Source organism: Falco peregrinus, chromosome 12, assembly GCF_023634155.1.
Source record: "Falco peregrinus isolate bFalPer1 chromosome 12, bFalPer1.pri, whole genome shotgun sequence".
Taxonomy (NCBI): domain Eukaryota; kingdom Metazoa; phylum Chordata; class Aves; order Falconiformes; family Falconidae; genus Falco; species Falco peregrinus.
Genome location: NC_073732.1, coordinates 11,935,473 through 11,959,949, shown reverse-complemented (window position 1 = coordinate 11,959,949; position 24,477 = coordinate 11,935,473). Strand labels below are relative to the sequence as shown.

The 24,477-nt window shown below is 35.6% G+C and overlaps 1 protein-coding gene and 1 long non-coding RNA gene across 2 annotated transcripts in view; one reads left to right on the top strand and one right to left on the bottom strand.

The window, feature by feature from the left end:
• Window positions 1–24,477, top strand: part of DNER (delta/notch like EGF repeat containing) — a 139,412-nt gene that overhangs the window by 87,416 nt on the left and 27,519 nt on the right. The window contains exons 6-8 of the mRNA XM_055817452.1: window positions 5,941–6,094; window positions 11,552–11,665; window positions 22,111–22,335. Coding sequence (XP_055673427.1) covers window positions 5,941–6,094; window positions 11,552–11,665; window positions 22,111–22,335 — 493 coding nt within the window. The remainder of the gene's footprint in view (window positions 1–5,940; window positions 6,095–11,551; window positions 11,666–22,110; window positions 22,336–24,477) is intronic.
• LOC114012245 (uncharacterized) lies at window positions 11,710–17,676 on the bottom strand. Its single transcript, XR_003554601.2, has 3 exons — window positions 17,609–17,676; window positions 14,664–14,822; window positions 11,710–13,837 (listed from the first exon to the last, which is right to left on the bottom strand). It is a non-coding gene; the product is annotated as an uncharacterized LOC114012245 (long non-coding RNA).

Below are 24,477 nucleotides of genomic sequence, written 5' to 3'. Positions count from 1 at the left end.
GCAAGATGCATTTAGAAATAAGTGCTACTTTACCATACCAGCTGGCTGCTATCCAAATAAATTATTCATTCAGATACAGTGTCCTATCTCATATTCCAGTTTAGTTTTTCTGCTTTACTGTATTTAACATTTTTATTTTATAAATTCAAAATCTTGAATTTTGTTTATGTAAATATTATGTTTAAATTTACCATATATAACAGCATATCAAAATGTCTTCTTTTTACATTTTTTGTCAAATTTAGAATTTTTGATTAATAGTCTTATTTTCTATTTTTTCATGTTGTTTGACCATTTTGATGACTCCAATTTCTTTCTCTTATTGCATGTCATATGTCATGAAATAAAAATAACTTACCCTGTATCTGTGCAGACGTATTAAGGCTTTTCTGTGTTAAGGAAAATGCTTACATGGATTTTAATAACGATCTTTGTTTTATAAATCTTTGAGACCTGGCAAGTAAAATAAAATCTTTAAAAAGAAAGATATACTGGTGTCATGGCAAGAAAGAGAAGCTATTATGTCACTCAAAGACAGACTAATCAGTACCTGTAACGTCCCCACCTCTAATCTTGACACTCAAAGTTTTGTATGTTAAAGCTAGAACAGTTAGTGATAAATGAAACCCCCTCAGGCACATGTAGTGTGTTGTTTTCCCTGGAAAATGAATAGAAAAACTGAGAATTGCTCATGTCTGTCCACCTATTCTTTCTTTGAACCTATGGAGTAATAGTGTTTTTGATGTAACATGCACTAGGCTGTAGCTGAGTGACACCCCTGTGGATGAAGCTGTGTAAGACAGAAATCATGTTGAAGTCTGTTTCTGAAGAGGCGTCTATCAGTTCATGGTACTCAGAGGACTGGAATTAGCAGGATTCTCAATATCTCTTATCTTCAAATACAATTTTAACTTCAGAATGGCAATTGCTTTTATTTTCACTGTCAAAAACTGCTCCTGAATTTTCTATAACTTGAACAAATGAGGAGTGTCCGCAACGATCCTGTTAAGTGCCATCAGACTTATGCCAGATAGCTTGCTGGGCTGGGTAGCTCACTAAAACCTCAGAGACAGTATTTCCAAATGTAGATAATTTATGCTGACCTTCCAACTCCAAGGAGAATAAAATGTCATGTTGTCTGTTTGTCTGTAGTGCTTTTTTAAATCTGCCAGTTTTACTTACTTTTTAGCCTATTAGTTATGTGATGGAACTTCCGCCAGAAAACTGATTAAGGCCCAGCATAAGCAACATAGTTAAAAAAAATAGAAGGTGCAGATTTCATTAAGCAGGATGTTTTTGCCATTGTTTAGCTCATCTCAAGTGAGATATGCCCTAAAATATCTTAATGATTTCCCTAATGATGGAGCAAACAACTGGTAAAATTACACGCTTGACATGTACGAGCCGTTGTGTCAGCTTCCTGCAAGACACACTGCCTGCACTTCTTTTTACAGAACCAAAACTTTAATTTTCTTTAGGTTTACAACATGCCCTTTGTGATTTTCTGTTTGTTTTTATCTATAATTCATTCTGTTTTGCACAACCTAGTCTTGCAGGATGCAAAGCAACTTATTAGCAGAATGCATAAAAGGCCTAGCGCCACGAACAAGCAAAGAGTTCTGCTGGCTGTAGTCATCGCTTACAGTGCCAAGAAGATTAATGATTGTCTTCGTGTTTTGATGTACTTCATAAGTTTAATCCAAATCTAGTTTAATGTAAAAGAATGTAGCAACACATCTGCTTAATGGGAAAGTTAAGTATAATTAACAATCTGCAGTGATATAAGTGCAGTGCTATACTGTTATCTACAGAGTGCATAAAACTACAAACAAATGAATTCTGGTCTAACCTGAAAGTCTCGGCCAGTTTTTACTCATTCCTTACTGATGCAAAATCTGGCTTCTACTCAGCTAGATGCTTTTTGTAGAATATGGATATGAAAAGGAAAGCTTTTATGGCAGAGTTTCTTTTTCAATTATTGTTGCTTTTGAAAGGAACATAAAATTTCACCACTTTGTTCAAAATTCTGTGAAGTGAGGAGATACTGATTTAAAGTCATGCCTTTTTCTTCCTCTACATGAACTTTGTACCTCTACTTTGCTGCCATGCTTGCCCTTCTTCCACAATGGAAGTGGGAATGTGCCAGAAGGATAATACTGGTCTTGGCATCATCACAGTATAAATACCACTTTCACATTCTTATACTCAGCTTTACACTAGAATAAGTTGTCCTTAAACCAGTTAGCTGTGAATGGAAGAGAAAAATCTTGGTATTAACCTAAAGGGAGAGATTTATTTGGTGTGAATTTCTGATGCCATGTAGGATTTTAAAGTGAACTTTGGCCATCCGTTGGATTTGAGTGCCACAATTTTGCTAACATATGGGGATAAAATTATTTCTTTCACAGATTGCTCCGTTCTGTAACTTTGGCTCTCTCGTGTAAAATGTGGAAGAGCTGACTCTGTAAATATGAAATTTTATTGCTGGATTTAGAACTCTTGAGATTTACATAAAAAATAACTGGCCTCTCCCTGCACTAAGAAATGATGTGTTGAACTGAATAGCAACGATTTCCATGTCTTCTATATGGGTTAGAAACTTTGAGGCAGATCCACTTGATTGTATTTGTAGAAAGGCTAATTATAAAAAAGCCTCATATATACCTAAAAACGCGCTCTCCTGCCTTGGGACTTCATTTTCGAAGTACAATATACTCCTAAATACAAAATATATAATTATCATACAGCAATGTTTTGCTCAAACATTATAGCAATTCACTGTGAGTTGCAATAAATATTGGAAGTCTTTCTCAGCAAGAGAAAGAGTAGACATTAATTTTGTTCCGGTCATCTTAACAGCTTCTCTCCTGTAGTTTAAAAAAAAAAAGACAAAGGTGAGCTTTTATGGTATTTCTAGTGTGAAATTTAGAATCTGACAAACACTTTATTACTCTGTTTACTTAAAATAGGAAAAAAGTACTATAATTCCAACTCTGTAATATGATAGTTACAGACTGGATAATAGGAAATTATATTAAAGGATTTATTTTATTGTCATCCAGAATGATGTATGATAGATTTGTACTTCCATAATCAAGTAAAATACACAAATGAACTCTATTGATCATAGGTTGTTTTGAAATTCTTAGATAGTGACTTTAATACTAGCATTATGGCAGTGTGTAACTTCTTCTTAACGTAGTTTTTCTCAAATATGCTAGTACATGTCATTTATTCAGGAAAATAAGTTAATAATATCATTTGGGAAAAGTGAAGATGATGTGCCTAATAAAAATGGTGACACTTAAATCTTCTCTACAGAATAACTTGTCTGTTTCTCAGAACAGTTATCTGTCATGAGACACTTCAGTTTGAAGAGCTACAATGTTTTTCTTTTGCTGCTTTCAAAACCCATTTTGTTACCCACACTTTACAGTAAATGGATCCTTATATTATAGTCTTCAAGAGATACCAATATTATTTAAGCGTTTCTTAACTACGTATTTCATTAGTATTTTTGAGGCCATGACTGGTTGTTGCATTGTTTAGATATATTAATGCTTACACTATAATAATCCGCTTCCATTGCTTCAAAATGAGATTTTAGTGCAGGCAGAGCCATGCTGTTTGTGTGTGTGGACAGGACAGAGATTCCCTTCCTCTCCGATGGGTGGTTCAGGCGCTGATGTACTTTGCATCTTACTCTCAGATCTAGCATAAAACAACCGTGAACCTGAGCCTACCTAACAAATGTGGTGCCTCTCTCTTCTGACAGAGTTAACTTTGATGGGATGTTATACTTCTTGGATCTTTTGATGTAGATAAACCTGTTCTCATTTCCAGTGCGTACACAAAGACCAGAAACATATTTAGACTATGATCTTTTTAAATGGCACAGAATCTAGGTACAGTGCCTGGATCTGATCTTTCCACATTCTCTACTCACTTTGATTTTAAGAAAAAAAATACCATTTTTTTCATATTATGGTATCGCACTTTGTTCATCTGGAACAGGTGAGTTACCAAGACAGGCATCAACCTCGATTTTAAGTCTAAACTCAACACTCCGTTCCAGGAATGATAACAAACACTTTAAGTCAATAATGCAATTTAATATCAATACGAGTTAGAACAGCTGTGAAGAATGCTGCAGGCAACACGTTTAAGTGCACTATTTACCTGGGTCCTGATCCTATATATGCACAATGGTACTGCATGGCTCCAATGATAGGACATGTTGAGGACAACAGTATTCTTGAACCACTGATTGCTGTTGTCGTTAGGGACCAAAGTGATCCCTGTGCTGCTGAGTTTTCCACCAATGCTATACAGAAATGCAGAAATACTTGCTGTGTATTCAGTTAATTATTTAGTTCTTAAATAAAAGCAATTATCTGTTTTGCTCTGTTAGTCACTTTTCTGTATAAGCTTACATGAATTACCTTCAAAGTAATTTTGACAAGTGGTTTCCAACTAGAAAAGAAAATAAATATTATGTTTGTGTTTGCTTTTATTGAGATAGTGAGCTTGGAAATTGTTCTGCATCAAGTACTATTAGGCTAAATTTTTTTTTCAAATTCCTTATCTCAGAAAAAATACAAGAATGATTCTAACAAAACTTGCCCAAATTCCATGAAGTCAGAATTTTTATTGGAATATAATTTTGATATAAAATATTTTCCAAGTGTGTTTAAATACTTTTAAGTTACTGTGCTATGTGATTACAGTAATTTTGGCTGTGTTCTGCTTGTCTGTCTTTTCTGCCTGTTGAACTACAGTCTTTGGAAGGCTGTCATTGCTCATGTGTGAGATTTTCATAGCTGTTTTGTGAAAAGGCTTGGACAGCCTTTTCAGAATACCAGAACATGTGTAGACATTAGCAGGGACTTCTGGCACTCCTGATAATTAACATACCCATCATCTTGAGTTTTGGAGCTTAATAGTACTTTTCTCTACCAGTGTAATATTTCTAAGGAATAATGAAATCCGAGTTTCACTGAGTGAAGTCTTTTATTAATTTGAAGATAATTATTTTTTTTTCCTACTTAGGTCACAGCTGTTTATTCATATGAAGGAAACAGGAGTAAAAATAGAAAATAAAATACTAACTGCATCTCTGTTTCTAGTTCCATGCACATTCTGTACTTTGCATTACAATGTTTGTGCATGGGACAGCTGCATTCCAGCCCTGATGATCTGCCTTTGAAACATATGAGAGTGAGTGATGTTGCCATCTAGCGTTTAATGAACAAAGAAAGTAAGATATTTAATCTAAATATATGCTACATATGAGAGAGCTTTCCTTGCATCCATTCTTTGAGACTTTCTTGGCCATCTTGGTGACCTAAAGATTTTTTAAATCTATTTTCAATTATGTTATTGCTAACAAACATTTGCCATATCATGCCTACTATAGATGTTTTAAATGTATAACAGGTGTAGTGCTCTCTATCTTTTATTAAGCAGCAGGGTTTGGAAAAAGTAACAAATACGTGCAGAAGACATTTTAACAGAATTGAAGGGGTGTGCCACTACCGAAGGTGAGCCTCTGGGATCCCAGCCCTGCCCTTCACCTAAAGGGTGCATCTTTGTAGTAGGATTTGTTGCAATAAATCTGCATATTACTTATTCTGACAGTTATTCCTGTCTATAAATGTAATTTCTGCAATGGAAGAAAAAACTTATAGTGATTTAGATATTACAGATCTGATCCCAGCCTCCTCATCTAGATGAAATTACCCACATCATTACAAATTTTAGCTGAAAATATTGTCGCAGGTTTGGTATTTCAGAGGGTAACTTTGTGCATTTGATGTATTTATGGCAGCTACTGTTGTTATGAACAGGGAAACAACAAAACCATCTTTGTTCGGTAGAGTATTCAATGAAAACATAATTTTTGAAAATGTATTGTGAGGTACATATCCTGTTTGGTTTTAGGCAACTTTTTTCTGTGAGTGTGAGGATGAGTATCGGGGTTCCCTGTGTGAAGAATTTGATGCTTGTCAGAGCCAGCCCTGTCAGAACAACGCAACCTGCACCAATATAGCCCAGAAACATGACAGGAACAATTTCACCTGCAGCTGCCTGCCTGGTAGGTTTTGTATTATGCTTTGATTAATGCATTTTTTTGTTTTAATGTTCAGTGCATACCTCTTGCAGAGCAGTGACCTGTGCAACTTCAGATGCTAGGAAAGCAGGAGAATACAACATAAGGGCAGTCATTAAAACGGTGTGGAAGATTAATCTGTGAAAAATGCCACTGAAGGCACACAACCACAACCTGATGATGAGTGAATTATTCATAACTAATAGGACCTGGTTACCAAGTAAGAAGAGATGACCATAATTTAGTTTACATCAGCTTTTTCTTAATATTTTTTTTTCAGTATGGATTTTAAGGATACATTATAACCACCCTTTCAATAAACAGGGTTTCATTGTAATTAGCAAACTTTTCTTCTGTTGCACCAATCAAATGGACGAAAATTCTCTCCATACTATGCAGTTGTTGAATTGTTCCCCAGAATTAACTTAAATTTTGAAAACTTTTAAAAAAATTCATAAATGAAATAATTTGTGAGTTTTCTTAATGAACAAGTGTCTGAGTTCTCGGAAGTTATTTTAATAAAATTTGTTTTTAGAATGTAATTACATGAATATAGTCATCTTAATTAATTAAAATCAATATTAGACTAAATATGATTGTCATATGCTGGAGGGTAAATTAAAGATACGTGCTGATGGAAGAAACCTTACTAACTGGCTATTAGAGAAAGCTTTGCTCTCTCTGAACATTACAATTCAAAACCAAACACAGTTATCATAATAGAAGTTACTTCAATACATTTTCTAAAATCATTTTAATATAATAGTTGGCTAAGATTAGGATCAGTAGCAGGTAATTTATTTCACTTTCTACAAACATTCTACTGTACACTTTCATTTCTGTAATATGGGTTAGTTGATATTGGAGCGAAAGGACTTATTTGAACAATTAAAAAAAAGAGGGGTGGGGTGGGGAAAAAGGAAGATGCTTCCAGAGCAAGACTTAAGATCTGCAGAACATAAAAACTGTATCATAAAGAACAGATAGAGAAATGAATGATTTGATCAGGTTTCTAGTGGTTGTGTCTAAATGGTTATTGACTGGCTTGAATGCTGGGTGGATACTTGTGTACATTAAATATACAGAAAAGGTATATGTAGCAATACTTCCTTTATTCTGCCCCAAAGCAGGATCATGGAGTAGGTGTTCTGATATTCCCTTAAAGATGGGAATATTCTTGTTCTATATGCTAATGCATTTCAGCACAGACTAGAGAAACTTCTAGCTGCACAGGATTATGTGCAACTACCAGCCTGAAAAATGACTGCGCCAGAAGTAGATGGATGCAAGTGATGCTTTAATGTGGCTGCCAGGTACCATCCTCTGAACAGACTGGTGAACTTTGCAGTTCAGAAAATCAGCAATGGCAAATTATTAAAGCCCCTTCTTTCTCTCCAAAGGCCAAGACATTTCCTTTTAATTATACTTTTTCTACCTCTAGGACTTCCACTTTTTCTTTCCTTGCTTAAAGTGCTTAGCAAATGTGCAGCAAGAAAAGGATTTATATTTGTATTTTTATATAAATTACCTGGATTTATACTGCTCTGAAAATAAAATCTGAAGTTATTATGGAGGTATACTCTATTGTATTTCATAAATTCACCAAAGGATCAATGGTCACTTTAACAAGATAATGTAAATACAGTTGAATAGTGATTTAAATATGAGAAGAGAGAGATCAGAGCGGTATGAACTTCAAATGTTTGAAGAATCCCTACTATTACTGTCATGTTTGAATATGGTTGATTCAGATTCTTTTGGATTTTGACAAGCGGTTTCCAATTAGAAAAGAAAAAAATTGTTATGTTTGTGTTTGCTTTTATTGAGATAGTGAGCTTGGAAATTGTTCTGCATCAAGTACTATTAGGCTAAATTTCTTTTTTCAAATTCCATATCTCAGAAAAAATAGAAGGATGATTCTAGAAAAACCTGCCCAAATTCCATGAAATCAGAATTTTTATTGGAATATAATTTTAATAGAAAATAATTTTCAAATGCTTTTAAATTCTTGGGTTTACTTGTGTAAAAAAAGCTTTAGGGGGAACATTTATGATAATTCTGATGTGCTTATTTTAAAGCCTAAGTGTGTTTCCACTAGGAAAATTTAATATTTTCAAGTTGTACAACTAATTTTTGCAAAGTAACATAGATAAACTTCTCACTTATGTACAAGACTCCAAAGGTATCACTGCTGTTGTTACGCTTCGATCAGGCTGTGATAGTTCCTGCTTATAGTGGTAACTTACAAATTCTAGTGCCTTGATAAAGCAAATGTTACTTTATTTGTGTAATGATATAAAATCCTAGGGTTTTGTGTTGTTATTATGATCCCAGATATCTGTATCAAGTGCTTATGTATTTTTTTTTTAAATTTGGCCTCTCCATATTTTTAAAAGCAGCCTATGAGTTAAAAATATAGTCGCTATTAGGGGCAGGCATTTCAGTCTCTTGCCTCATAAAGCGTTAACACAATCATAGAATTGTGGTGTAGATACCATGTGGTGCCAGGAAACAATAACTGAGATCAGGCCAGTTTCTTGAAGAAACTTCTCTTAAATATTTTGGAAATATATTTCTATTGGGGCCTTTACCATCTTTTAACTTTGGATTTTATCCATTCCATTTAAAACCTGTTCCTCTAAAATATAAATTATGCCTTGTTATTTTTACAAGTGTTTCTTCTTGTCTCTAGAATGATTGTTAGCTCCTATTAGAGGAAAAAAAAAGTAAAAATCCTAAATATTTCCTTCTACAAAACCTCACCTACTTCTTAGGATATAAAACAAAGCTTACAATAGATGGAATGAAATTATTTGATTACCATATGTGAAGGCTTCCCTTCTGAATGATAGTATGATCAAGTCCCTCTGTAGATCCTGAGTAACCCAAATACAGTTGACTTCATTTATTACATTCTGAAACTTGCAAGGGTGTGCTCCATGGACTCCACACATTATGTTTAGGTTTAGCTTTTAATTTTTAAAAAATAATTTTTCTTAAGTTTTTTTAATAGCAAATGTCTAATGTTCTTCAGTTGGCTTAATGTTTGTTAACCTCAGTGGCTTATGTTTCTACCCATAATTCACACACACCCACACACCCAATTTGTGTGCACACATCAAAAAATAGTCAGGAAAACTAGCTGTTTTCATATAATTATGAGTTTTTTTAAAAATATTCATTTCATATGGAAAAATATTAAAGAAAATGGTAGATAAGAGCTTGATTATCATAAACGTCTCCATATGCAAGTTTCAGAAACATTTCTATGTGAATAGGATCATGTTTCCCAAATCCTGATAGAAGGAAATGCTGTGAAGGCAGTACCAGCACAAAGTGAATGGGTGTAATGATTCTGTGAGTGTGTCTCACCAGAAAACTGCTCCTCCACCAGTGGTGACTGCTTAGCACCTCTTAATTTGTAGCACTTGTGGCATATTTGCTATGAAATTCACAAATCACATCCTCTTTCGGATGGACAAAACATGCCCTATAGATAATAATGAGATGGGACACGTTTATTTTTGTAAAGCTGACATAAAATATTCTCTCTGATGAATTTTCCTGCGAGCTACGATGACAATCGCAGGAAGTCAGATTCCTGTAGCAAGCTTCAGAGCAACACAATCGTTTCTGCCTTTCTGTGTCAACGTTCTTTTGGATACATATTGAATTCCAGGGTAATTTTTAGCTTCCACAAACTTGGTAACAGTTTGAAGATGGAAAAATGTTTAAATGAGTTAAGCATATTCAAGACTGTGTTATGATTCATAAAAATAATCAGCTGAATGTGAGAACTTGAAAAAATATGAAGCCTATAAATGAAAGAAATCAGTTGATGTAGTCTTCTATAATACTTCATTGCCATTTTTGTAAATTTTAGGTTAATTTGAGACCAACTAGAATTACAGAAAATCACTATTTATCAGAGTGAGACTGACATCCTTCCAAGTGCCTGTCTGGTCCAGAGCAGCTACCTCATGGGAGCATAGTTCTGCTTTTCAGCATCGTTATTTTTCTCCCGTTTAGGTGATTTATGGGCATTACTGCAGACACAACATACACCAGAGCTGCTTTTTCCAGGTTTTGCATTGCAGAAAATAGGATCATAATTTAGCACTCTCTAGCGTATAAAAGCAGTAAGGTGCACAGAGAGGAAAGTCTCATAGATCCTTTCTATAGTAGGATACTATACTATATATAATAGTATATATAGTATAGTATCTACTCTCTCTCTCTCTATATATATATATATACACTATGCTATACTAGCAACTCCCAGTATAACGATCTATGTAGAGAGCTATTCCGTGGTGACATCAATAGATTTGAATAGGAATAGGTATTAGCCAGCACAAAAGACTTATAAATGTTAATTTTGATTACATTAAAAATATTTAAGAAAAATAAGATTTTTTTCCCCTCTTTTTTTTTTTTTTTTTCCTTCTCTCCTTTGTTTCCCCTGCATAAGCAAAATCCTAGTCCAGGCATGTCCTCTATCTGACTTTGAGATCTTTTCTGGAATACCTGTTCACAGCAGTGTGTTTAGCAGTGTCGCCTAGTCATAGCTAACTGGTTTTTAACACCAGCCATTGTATTAAGCATGCTTGTTATGGCAGATATTTACAATTTTATGTAGAGTTCCTTTTAAAAAATGAAATGCTTCTATGTGTAATTTCTTCTTCAGTCATACACCCAAGATAGCTTCTTGGAGGTAAATAAAAATTAGAAATACAAATGTGTGGTATTTGTTAAGGAATGTAAATTTGGAGTGTTTAATCGTTTAGATTGTATTTTGTAAGTTTGTTCATTTTTTGGGGATGTGTTATAGACATCAGACATATGGAACAAAACAAACTTATGGTCAAATAGTACAGTACACACAATCTGTAGCTTGTGAACTTACAGGAGCTTATTTGGAAGAGCTTGCAACTGTGCTGAGCAGTTCTTCACAGCTCCCACTTAAAATAAACACACTTTTTGAAGCCCAGAAGTAGGAGCAAATGACAGTCATTCAGCATATGCACAAATAATTCTTAATGTCAAGTCCTGTTTAAAATCTTGCTAAAGTTTATTGACTTGAGATTCAAGATGCTTTTGAAAACCATTAAAAAATTACTTCTTTTTCGGTTATATGGATGCTGATGAGGACTCAACCCCAACCTCCACTAGACTACTGCTGTCAGAATATTGCTGCTGGTAAAATACAATTGATGTAATCTCTAGATTTCCACTACTTATTTATGTTTCTCCAATAAAGTATAAGTTCCAATTAGAAGTCTCATTTTATAAGAAATAAGAAGACTGTCCTGGATTCTCTTTCTCTCTTTGGTTAATTTTATTCAAGAAAACTAATGGTACTTTTTGAATGACCTAGTAATGCATTTAGTGACAAAACCTCATTTTTGCTGTATTTTCTGAATGTTTTGTGTTGTTTCGTAGGTTACACTGGTGAGCTGTGCCAGTCAGAGATTGATCATTGCATCCAGCAGCCATGCCAAAACGGAGGTACCTGTTCATCCAGCATCCATGGTTTCACTTGTCAGTGCCCAGAAGGTAAACAGCAAAAACCTATCTAGTACCTCAGACAAACAGGTGTTTTGCAGGGAGTACTTAGTCTAAATTTTCAGTTATATTATAAAATTTATATTCTAATTTATATATATATATGTATTTATTTGAATATTTTTAAAGTTGTGCCTTAGGCCATAATTGTAAACAGGAAAAAACCTTCAGATGAGAAATCCTTGTATAAGCAGCAATAGTATATGAAGTGTGGTGGGAGCTTAGAGTTTCAGTGCATATGTGAAGCAGAAATGTTCTTATTCTCTGGCACCCCTACAGTAGAAATCAGGCTCCAGCACTGTGAGAAAGGTGAATCTGAAGAGGCTTAGAGTGTGATCTGATTTTCGTGTTGCCCAGTAAATGTGTGAGAAAAAGATGTCTCCCTTGTAGTATTAGCATATTTCTGCATATGGGTCAGTTGGTTAATATGTGTGTAAGAGTAATAATTCAAAAAGTAAAGGGATCATTTCAATCCCTTGAAGTTTTTTAATTCATTCTCCTTTCTACTTGGCCTTATTCCTTTCTCTACATGAAAGCCTTCCAGTGACTCTCACTGGTGAGCACTGTACATGTAAGGATGTAAAATGAGGACACCACGATGCTGAAGTGTATGCTTTCATAACAATTTGCTGACTGGAATGGCAGATGCCTAAATTGCTCATAAAAAAATTAACAGGAGTGAAAGCTCTCAATTATGAAGCATTCTATTAGCTATTTATAATGAAGATTAAAACCTTGAACTAATTATATTTCAGTTCTTACTTGATCTGTGGGTGTTGGTTTTATTCTGCCAGCACCTTACGCTTGCTCTAATGGCACAAGCCTTTGATAACTGCTCTGATAATATATACTCGCTTAATAATGAAGATTATTTGTGGTTTCTTTAGTCTGATTCCTGGCTTTTCTAGACTGTTAGGCTTTAATGAGTGACCCATTTAACAGCTGTGTTGAAACAGAGGCACTGACATTTTGACAGCAGTGCATATCTGCATTTAGAGGAATTTTGAAAATTGTTAGCTTTATAACTAGTAGCAAAACTCAGTGAGAAAATTATTAGATGTTAGACTCAGTCTTGCGTTTTTTCTTAGGGAATCTGTTCAAGGATCTTCAAGGATGTTTTGCAGGAAATGATCTTTCCAGTAACAAATACTTGGAAAAAGAGCTGCTGGGATTTTTGGTTGGTTTAGTACTGCCATATTTTTTTCTTCATTGATCATTCCTGATGACCTACTAATGAATATGCTGACCATCTCTCAACTTCTCTCCTACCGCCATTTGAGACCATGGCCGTGGGACAGGGCTACTGGTGGGCTGAGGTCCCTAGATGGCCACATCACCCGTCCTCTGCTGTGGGCACTTAGTGGTGAGGTGGCTGGGGTACGGTGCTTGTACCGTAGCTCTGCAGTGCCCTGCTAAATGGCATTTGTGCCTTGGTTGCTGTGCAGGGCTGTGGCTGCTGTCCTGCTCGGGGAGCTCATGCCAGCAGCAATTAGCCTGTGAGGGGGAGCGGGCTGGCTGCCAGCTCCGCCTGGCCCGCAGGCCTGGCACAGCCGCGGGCAGCCACGCTGCTCTTGCAAGTGCACCAGCTGGCTGCGCCGAGGGCCCTGTGCTGGACGGGAGACCCGGAGCGCAGGAGAGGAAAACCTTCCCTTCATCTCCTTCCAGAGCTGCTCTCCCCAGAGGGAGTGACGCGGAGGTTACCTCATGCTCTGCTGCTGGCTGTGTAGCACCCTTATCGATAGCAGCATTTCTGGTGCAGGAGAACCACGTTACTCGCTTTTGTCTTTTCTCAGTTTTACTCGTGTTGGTTATGCCACTTGGACCTACCGTCTTGTTGCCTGCTTTGTCTCTTGAATATTTATCTTCTTTTTTTTTTTTTGCCACTGATCCATATTTGTGTTTGGTAAGTTCCAAGTTGTTTCTGTTGCGTGCGCTGCTTTAGGCTTTTTTTGGCACTGTGTTGTACTATCTTAGTATTTAGGTTGTATGCTTTGCTCTTTTTCCTTCTGGGCACATTGGTACCATTTTCTCAGTATTCCGGTATTTTTGTTTGGTAGCACTTCTGTTCTTCTTGTGTTGTAAACCTGTGCTTTTCTTCTGCTTGGAGTTGAGGTTTTCTATGGTTTCTGGACTTTCCTTAAAGATACAATGTGCTTTTTGACCCTTCCAGTGGGGGGAAGAAAAAAATAAAAAAGGCAATTAGCAACTTCAGGAATTACCTCTCTGCATATAGACTTTGCTGATAGGCAGACTGTAGAAGAATGGCTGCAGAGGCATGGCCTTAGAATCTCTGAAGATCTGCACAATCCAGGCCTGGTATTAGAACAGGCCTGCAATCAGAATCGTGCTGAAGTTGCTGTGCTGAAGATAACGAGAAAGGTAGCCTTGAGCTATTCTTGAATCCTGAGACTGAGTAATTATGTTGTGCCAACAGGCCGTGGCTGTAACAAGATACAGCTGCTGGGAAAGCAGGTGCAGGGCCAAGAAAGATAGGGAGCGGTATGGGAAAATAGGGAGTAACAAACTACAAGGCTGAAGCACAGCAACACAATTAGCTACATGGATAGAATGCTTATTTTAGTCATGGTAATTAGGGGTGTGAGAACCGCGCGCGTTTAGAGTCTACTAACCAATTATATTTCTGCTTTACGAATATGCATGTGTATCGGTTCTATATAAGTAGTGTTAGAAACTAATAAAGTTGAGCAAGATGCATAACTCATATTGAGTGTCTTCTTGACTCCGGCGAACCCTTCTTCCAACAGCAGACATGCTTGTTGGTTCACCTGTCTGAAACCTTCCATGCAGAATTATCAGTTCTAGTCTCCCAGTATAATTTCCGTGTTTCTATAGAGCAAGGACAGAACTGGGGGAAGAGCTATTACTTTGATTGCTTTGTATGTCTAACATGCTCACATGGTAAAAATGTGTTCAAAAAGCACTGGGGCAGCACAAGAAAAAAATATTTACTGAAGTACATTTACAGTACCTGTTAGAATCAGTTGTTGTACCTTGACCTGTAGTATTTCCAATGCAGAAAAAGCCTTTGGAGGGGAGAGAATGTTTCAGGAATCACTTTCTGGACTGCCCAGGGTTATTTCCCTTAGAAAGAGTCATCTTGTAATGTCCCATGTCTGATTCTCAGTTCCTTAAACATGACAAAATCATTCTTAGGTTTGCAGGAACAAATGCCATCTTGTGTGCATGCTCTTCTTAGGCAAGCCAGCGACAACTCAGCAGCAGCCCCACAGGTTCTCCCTGGCTCCCTAATACCTACTGTTGTTTCAAAGCGTGCACACTTTGTAGCTGTGCCTCCTACTGGTGTCCTCACCATAAAGGTGCAGGAGTTGGTGCAGAAGTGTCACAATCTGCCTGCAAGGGCCAGTACTATTGCTCTGGAGTAGCCTAAATGGGCATAGTGGGCAATGAAGTGTTGCTTTTCTGTCTTGTTCTGGAAGATCTACTAATGCCAGTGAGCTCAGGCATTCAGGTGTTTTGTGGAGGGAAAGAAAGGGTTGATTTAACAAAATATATTGTCTAAATTTACTGATGACTGCCTTTCCCATGATTCTTCTTTCTTCTATTATCCTCTCATAGAGGCATATTTTGAGAGCTTTTGTTTGGGTTTTGAAGAGATTTGGTTATTCTTGTAATTACAACAAAGGATACTTAATTGAAAATTGCAGATGCAATAACTTGCAGATTTGATATTTTTAGCATGTCCTCAAATTTTCCATTAACACCTCCTCCCCCGCCCCAAACCCCTATTTTTCTAAATTGAGGTCTCTTGCTCTCCTGCTACTCTTCTGATGTGCTTAATAGTAATTTCTTGCTGAGAAGATGCCTGCCCTTCTGTAGTGCTAGTTCAGCACAGTGGTGGAAAGGTGGCCAAGGAGCTTATATATGTGTAAAACCTAAAAGAGTGGAGATAAAATGTGGCTAGGCAGAAAGGGATGAGAGAAGATGGAAAGTATCACAAAGGGAAAAGAAAAAAATGGCAGAAAAAGAAATGAGATGGAAACGAGGAATGATCTCAAGATTGTGTATTTCTTTTACAAATGGGATCTGTGGTTCATGAAAGAAGCATGTGATGGTGTACAGAAGTTGAGATCTGCGACATTGAAAAAGCAGTCTAGATCAGATATAACCATTTCATGATTATTCTTTAGACAGTTTTACAATCTTAAGAGTCCTTTAGTAAAGAAAATTTCTTTATGCTTGCAAATTCTATTTTCTGTGTGATGCATTGTAGACTTTAATGTCCAAAATATGTCAGAAAATAAACTGCTATCTTAAAATGTTGAGTCACCTGTACTGAAGAGAAAATTGGATTTTATACTTAAATTTATAGTGAAGAAGCTTAAGAAATACTAAGGACTGAGGAATTTGTTCAAAATTTTGACCTTTTATTATTATGAAAAGGACATTTGGGATGTACTTACAATGGGGTGGGGATCGTGGATCATCATCCTTGAAGTTTTATGATAAGAAATATTTAGCAAGTATTACCTTCAAATGATCATGCAAAGAAATTTCTAGAAATTCTAAAAACTTACAGTTAGTAAACATTTGTCAACCTTAACATGGATATTTAAAATCAATATTCAGAATGATTCCATAAATACCCATGTCGCTCTTAAATATCTCCTCTGATTTTCTTCCATTTATTGTAATGTAAAAAATACTACTGTATTGACAGTAATATTAATTCATTTTATTTGAGTTGATTGGGGTACTGTCCATCAATTTGTAAGTTTTGTTACTTCATTTTCTGTAAGTCACTGAGAAGTTATGTGAATTCCCAGAGCACCCTGAAGTGGAATTCATCATACAAATAATGATCAGAAACATAAAAAAAGCTGGTTGGAATAAGTAAATAAAGTTACAGTAAATGTTTCAGCAATGGAAAAGCTAGTTAACCTTATTTATGTAGTTATTAAATTCATTGAAATCTTTCGTAGAGGTTAAAAAAAAAAAAAAAAAAGTGTATGAAATTGCCTGATCATATGGTAAGGAAATGCAAGTCTCACTAATTTGTTCCTTACACGTGCACATTTTCTAAAGTTGATGGAATGAAAGACTGCGCTTGTGTATATATTTTTTTAATGTGTTTCAAACATTTGAAGAGCCTTTGTTAATTTTGCTCATAAGACAATATTAAAATAATTCTGTAGTGGAATATGGTTTTGAACAAAGCCAGATAATATTGAGCAAAGTTGTTATTATGATTACAGAGCAGTTATAATAACAAAGAAATGAACTTCTGTTGCAAAATGTTTCTAAAGTTCTGTTACGTGCAATTTTAATGTCCTGATTATACGTACAGATGAACTGCATTTAGTGTTTTAGGAAAACATTAATGTTTGAGAAAAATAGCAAGCATTCAGCTGGCCAACCACATGAAGCTAGCTTGGATTCTCGGGATTTTGCTACTTTCTTTCTGCGGAGGTCAGTCACAGCTCTGACAGAAGAAATCTTTTCATTCAGATTAATACATTTTTGAAAAACAGTCATCAGCAATAATGGAAAAAATAATGGTAAAGGAGACAGAGATATAACAATGCTATGATTAGGAATTGAACATACAGATTACTTGAAATTCACGTTTGAGGACTGATTTTATTTTACTATCGACTGTTTGATTTGTCTAGCTGCAGGTAACTACAGCTAGGCAACACACTGAGCAAAAGTGCCCTGAAATACCTGAAGGTATTTCTGGAAATACTGGAAAGCAGAAAATTTATGAATGCTCTTATTGTGGTTTCTGTAGTTTAAAAAATAGTTTGACAGCTATATAAGGTGTTAAGTTGTGATTGGTGTGTGTTGTTTTGCAATAGCAGCTAGAAAATGCACATTGTCACCGTGAATTTTAATTGCCTGGGAAAACAGAAGTTATTTGCTGCATTAAGAATAGTTTAAGTTTCAAGGTCTTACCTTTTTCTGGGCTTCATTGTCCATGTAAAAGCCTTTTTCTATAGCATATCTTGTAGATGTGATTCTAACTTCTTTAAGTTTAAATACAATAAACCTGTTATCTTGATTCCAGGAAACTAGGTCACGCAGCTGTTGCGTATGGAAGATTACTCAAGGTTACTGGTGATTGGAGAATGCAGAATTCTTCATATTACCATAACAGAGTTTAATTTACCTGAAGAACATTTTGCTCTTAATTAAAATTTTTTATGGCTGTTTAGTTTCTGGTACTTTCTGCTATTCTAATGTTTTTACCTGGCATCCTCCCAAATTGCTCTTGTTTTTAATAGACTTCTCCTTAATGCTTTAACAGGTTTAGCCTCTGTTCATCTTTATCCATAAGGACTTAGCTTGGGTGAATTTCAATCCAAATCTTAAAACTACATTTTAATGACTTCTTGTTTCCTTATGATGGAGCGTCTTTTTTCCTTTTACAGAATTCTGGTGAAACACCATTGGACTTCTTGTATTTCCTCACAAAACAATTTCATATAGAAAAAAATAATAAGTTGCCAGTATTTCTTTCAATATTTATCCCTGTATTTAAAATTTAAAGGTTGTGTAGTCACAAGTCCTGGCAATTCACAGACTTAATTTTTCACATTTATGTAATTCTTGGAATAAAACATCACATTCAGGAAAGTCGGTTCTTCTGCAGACTGTATAAAAAAGCAATTGTACGGTATCTTCAGAAAATGTTTCATTTCCTTGACTTGTACATGGCTCTCTTGCTTTCAATAGCCAAGTAATTAAAATCCCACCATGATGAGAAATCTGGCTTTTATCCAGAGCTTTTCTATCTCTGAAACCATTTTCTGATCTAATTTCTATCACTGCCCTGGAGGTCTGTAGCAATATATAAAGGATATCACTTGGCTTAATACTGCTATTCTTCTTGACAACTAGCCGAATAGTCTGATGTGTGTAAGCACAAATATTGTGTTGTGTTCTCTATACAGTATGAATCTTTTGTAATATTGCCTTTCCCCTTTACCTTCTGTGTTATTCCTTTGGTAAATTTTGCATTCAGATCTTTCAACTCACCTATAATCTTTACATTTCAGTCATGTCCCTGTTACACCAATAACGACCTAGATGCAGAGTTGGGTTTATGCTAGCTGGCTGAAGAACAATTCCGGGAATATTTATCTACAGATAACTAACCCTGATTATTATTTTTTCCCCAAAATTTGATTGTTTGCAATCAATACACCTCTGAAATTGATTTTTAAATTTGATTTGCATTATTTACTTTCAACAATTTTATTGATATTGTTTTAAATGTACATTCAGAAATGCCAAAATAATAGATCTTCAATTCAGACGTGTAACTACTCCTGTTTTGAGTAGTTTCAGATATTTAACTTATACATAAGATTTGAACTTCCAAAATCAACTAAACACATTTCACAGTGCAGTCAAAGATAGCACAAGGGCAACATGTTTTAATGTATTTTAAACCTGCATATGTTCTTGAAGTGCTTTGTCACTTGAAACATTAGCCATCTGCCAGTAAGCTTCTCTTTGTAGGGAAGATTATTGCAAAGGTTGTAGTAAAGCAGCATTAGTGTCATTGTGTGACCTCAGATCTCTTTGATCCTTTTTAATCTGGTTTCAGAGTTACTGTAGCAATTTCACCAGATTCATTGGCTGATCTCCTCCTGGTGATAGTTAAAAGTCCTTCCTGATTCTTATAAATCTGCTTGTTTTTTTATGGTAACAGTACAGGCTTTTTGAATTTGTCAGAAAACCATTGCTGCAGTTTGATTCTTGATTTTAGGGTTTCTATTCTTTTCGGTTTCAGATAGTTCTGCAGCTGCCGTCTGCAGGAGGGACCCCTAATACAGGATTCCAAAGCATCTGTTTTTAAGCTCTCCCTCTTGAACATGGGTGTACAGGCCATCCTGATACAGCCCATGAAGCGATCTGAGCCATAGGACAGCAAAAGGGAGAGGGCAGGAGCTCTTGCCTGTTCTTTGCCTGTGCCCTGCCAGACCTGCCTTTCTTTCCTAGTCTGTTGCCGAGTTACTTATGACAAAACTGTTAAACGTTTAATCTGTAAGTTTTTTCTTTATTATTATTTTTACTATTTTTTAAAAATTGGATTATTTTTTCTTTGCTTTTCATTCCATAGCTGTGACGAAACATTTATGAACATATGAAGGAAACGTGGCTTTTTAAGTCACTTGTCCAGGACCTAATATTTTGAAGATGCTCCTAAAATCCGGCTGCCAACAGTGGCCAAGAATATCTTAGTTTTGTCTGGAACTCACAGGGTGGTTGTGGCCTTTCTATCTTTTTCTTAGTTACAATAATCTAAGTTTTGTTAATTCTCTGAGTAGATATGTGTAGTACACTCGCTGTGGGTTACTCAGCTTTCTTGAAAGTCCATTTCCCTCTCTTTCTGATGCAGTTCACTGAGCTTTTGTGAATCTATAAAACATGGAGTGTGTCTCCTTATGGAATTCCTCAGGATATTTAAAATTAATTGCTGGTCTCCCTTTTTTTTGGTGTTTACTGGAAATTTGAATGTCTTCAGGCTGATTATCTCGGCCCTCGCTTCCTCTTCAAGTCTTGGAGCTCAGTCAAGTTGACAGACTATGCTCAGTGCACTAGATCTTTCTGCCCCAGGTTTTCAACAAATCTAATCAATGAAGAACAAACTATAGAATTTAAGCCTTTTAGTAAATGTTTGGTGGTTGTTTTTTGGTTGTTTTTTTTTTTTTGTTATGCTTTAAAATGGAGTTTAATCTATTTCTTATGCACTTGTTTTCAGAAATGCCAGCTTGCTTCCCATGGTTACAGTGCGAGAGCTACAGTTAAAGTTACAGTTTAGCTCCCCAAATGTGAATCGTGAATAATTAGAAAAGAAAATAAAAATGCCCAGAAAGTAACACATCTGTCAAAATTAACTAGAAACTATTTGCTGATGAATTGTACCTTGCTTGAAATGTAGAATGACATTGTTTAAAACAAAAATATTTACTGAGTCAGTAAAAGATAATGAGATGCTGTAAAGTATGCATAGAATATGGTATTTGGTCTCACTTTTGGTATTCATCACAAGCTTTACACAATACAGGGGCTCAGTTCTAATACATCAACTGCTTTTAATCCAGCAGTGAGGCTATAGAAGTAAGGCCAAAAATTTGTTTAATTCCATCAGGGATAAGGTTTCAATATTGAGTGTTAATCCAAAGTGTCACCTGTCATTGTTTTGTTTTCATGCTCTGAGTCATGGCAGGCTGCTATATAACAAGAGACATCTCTTCCATCTTCATCCTTTCTCTCACCATTGGGTACATTTTGTGGTTGGCTTTTTTGGTTTTATGTTTGTTTGTTTTCTTAATTTGCTTTTCTGTCTTTTTGATTAAATATTTTTCAAATCCTAGCATGTTTTTTCACGCATTTAGTTGTTTTCCTTGGTGTCTGAAATGTTGCTACAGTCACCTGAGTAGCAGTGGCAATGCGGTCTGTTTTTCGTCTTTTAGACTGGCACAACTGAAATAGTTTACACTTTTTGTTAGAGTAGGATGGTAAAGCTAGTTTGCTGGGTCCTGAGTAGAGGCTGGCTTGATTTGCTTCTAATTTCTGAGTCCCAGTGATTAGTCTGTTGTAGTGTTAAGAGCTGTTCTACAAAGTAGGATATTCCAGAGAACTTTAAGCCTGAAAAGTGATGGTCTGTACAGACAGACCAAATATTCAGTAAAAAAATATTAGAATTGAATGGAAAAGACAGTTTTCTCTTTTCTTCTGGAAGGGTGGTAGAATTTGAATATACTTTCCTGACTTGCTTTTGGGTACCAACCATCTGTCATGTTGCTATGTATGCAATGTATGTGTATTGTATACTGCAATTTTTTCAAATATTTTCTACATCTGATTAAAAAAAACTCCCTTGCAAGAAGATCCTTTTCTTTATACCTAATTTTTACATGCTGTTGTTTCAATAAATCATTGTGTCTCCTGCTAAGGAGAAGTATGCTTTTGTAAAAGATATTCTCTTAAAATATTGAAGCTATTGAAGTTCAAGTAAACTCATGTGCTGCTTCAGAGGTTGTTATTCTTACCATACACATTAACAGTAATGAAAAAAAGGTCAGTTTGGGCTTTTCTTTTTTTTTCCAGGTTAGTCTGTTCCTGATCTTTAGAAAATCTCTTCTATTTCTCTAGTCAGATGCACTCTGGAAAGTGGATAAACACTGTTAGTTTGAACAAACATTTTTGCAGTTCACTGCCTTAATCATATCATAGCATGGTTCTACCTGAAACATCTTTTATCATACCATGTTTAATGGGTAAAAATAGAGTTTAATATATATAGGAAATCTGTATTTTAATATTTTTTTCTAGAATTAAAAAAATCTGCATATAGGTATATCAATGGCTTTTAACTTGCTTTAGTTATTAAAATTGTATGTATAGAAGAATGCTTACTTATCAAAACCATTTATTTCTTTTAGGGTTTTTAGGAACCTCGTGTGAAGACAAAATAGACCCTTGTGTGTCATCTCCCTGCCAGAACAATGGAACCTGTTACGCGGACAGACTTGCCTTCTCCTGCAGTTGTAGTCCTGGATTTACAGGACCTACATGTGCTCAGCTGATTGACTTCTGTGCTCTGAATCCTTGTGCACATGGCATTTGTCGCAGTGTTGGAACCAGCTACAGATGCCTCTGTATCCCTGGTTTGTACCAAACACTTAGATGTTTTGTAAATATTCTAATATTTTATATGTAGATTCCATATATAGTTTAAAATTAATTCAATTTTTTTTCTTTTCAGTGAATAATACACATTGAGCAGATGTTCTGTCTGTTTAGAAATAAAGATAGGAATCTACACATTCTATTTGGAAAATCAAAAATTGCAGAGTGAGCACTGAAAATACCCATTGAGATCCACATGGCTTTGTTGATATTTACAGCTGTATTATAAAACCATAGCCTGCAGGATAAATCTTTTTAAGGCGAGGTATCAGTGTCATTGGAATTACAAAATTTGGTAGAGAGAATGGGAAATGTGGTGCTAATCATTGAGGAAGGAGTAGAAACAAAGTAGCTGAACAAAGAAAGGTAGAGAAGGAAAAAAATAATTGGTTACCCTGAAGGGTTGAGTTCTGCCATTCCTGGTTACATAAATTAACTCTCTTAAGTAGTGTCACTGGAACTTCTGAGGTGAGTATAGCTAGTAGACTCAGCTGGTAAGTGACAATAGAGCTGAACAGTGCATAGTATCTGGGTTGCATTTTGCTTAGCTCTAGATTTTTTTCTTCATTGTATTAATGTAACTGAATATTGGGGTGCTTACAACTCCCTTTATGCATTTAGCAATGATAATTAATAGCTGAAGTAGCCGTTAGAATGAATGATACCATGTGCTGCACATCCACTACTGCTTAAGCACTTATGGAGTGAAAGCCAATAATCTTTGTTTTCATTTGAATCATTTTGCCACTTTTTTTTTTTTAAAAAGGTATATTCTTATAAAGCTGTAAACTTGAAAACTGCAGAATCTAAGGGAAAAAGAAATCATCAGTGTTCAAGGGATAAACTAAGGAGTGATATTACGTAGTTAGTAGCTCTACATATACATAACGCTATGACATGTGTGTTGTTCTACAAGGTTCTTTTCAGAGAAATACCTTCTCTGTGCTGCTTTGCCTTGCCTTGTCGAAAACCGGTCACAATTCTCCAGCTCTTTTTCCTTCCTTCTCAGTTAGCAGGATGTGCAGGTATGCTACCAATTGCAAAGGTTTTGCCTGAAGTACGCGAGTAGTCCTGTAGGTGGCAAGTCTGAACATTATTACATGCCACATCCATCCAGATTTTTCTTTTTATTCTGTGTGTCGAAAGAAGTCAGCTTCTTTTATTCCAAAAAGAAGTTTCTCCATTTCCTCCCAAGAAAGAAGCCTAGAACACCTCACATTAGGATAGTGAGGCTTAGGACAAAAAGAAAGTAAAATAACTCTTTAATTTGACTTCCATGTATTATTGGCATTTTGAGGAAGATAGATGTCACTGCTTTCCGCTGCTTCTGGCTTTAAAGCAAGGTGAAATGTAGAGAACTCTATTTTCCTTGAAAGGAATGAGTTTTATCTAAGATTCCGTAGCCCATAAAACTGGTAGCTCATCTGAAGAAAGGTCCCTGAAGACACAAGATTTAGCAGATGATGTCTTTGTCTTGGATGTTATATTGAGTGCACACTTCAAAGTGTTGCCTTCAGTGATGCATGCGATCTTCAAGGAAATTTCCAAATGTTGAGACTAAAGTTTGAAACTGCTTAAGGATGAAAGGAGTAGGAATTATGGATTGATTTTTGAAAATAAGCCATCCATCACTCATCAAATCAATAAATGTGGGAAGAACAGGTTTCAGTGTTATGAATACTTCCTCATAAGGCTTTGTGTTGTGCAGCAATATTTTCATTCAGGTATGCTATCCTGAGAGGGAAGCCAACACATGGTTGTGTTGTTTCACAATTTTTTTGCTAGTATTTTTTTTTTCTTGCAGTATGTTTTGATTTTTGGAATGAAGATGCTTTTTTGTAACAGGTTAGACAACTGGCTATATAGTACTTAGTACAGTTACATATTACATATGTAATACAATTATCCTGATCCAGAGCATGCTGTAACAGTGGTCTGTTTTGACTAAGTTTTGTAAAGCCTGTTGAAAAAAGGAAATTTTTGGAATTCAGTTCATTGAGCAGTGCTGGCATTTCTAGATTGTCTAGTTTTCTTACATTTATTCTGATATGTCTGAATTTAACAGGTATGGAAAACACTAGCCTTCTGTGTATTTTGTGTTGAGCTGCTTCTCCACCAGA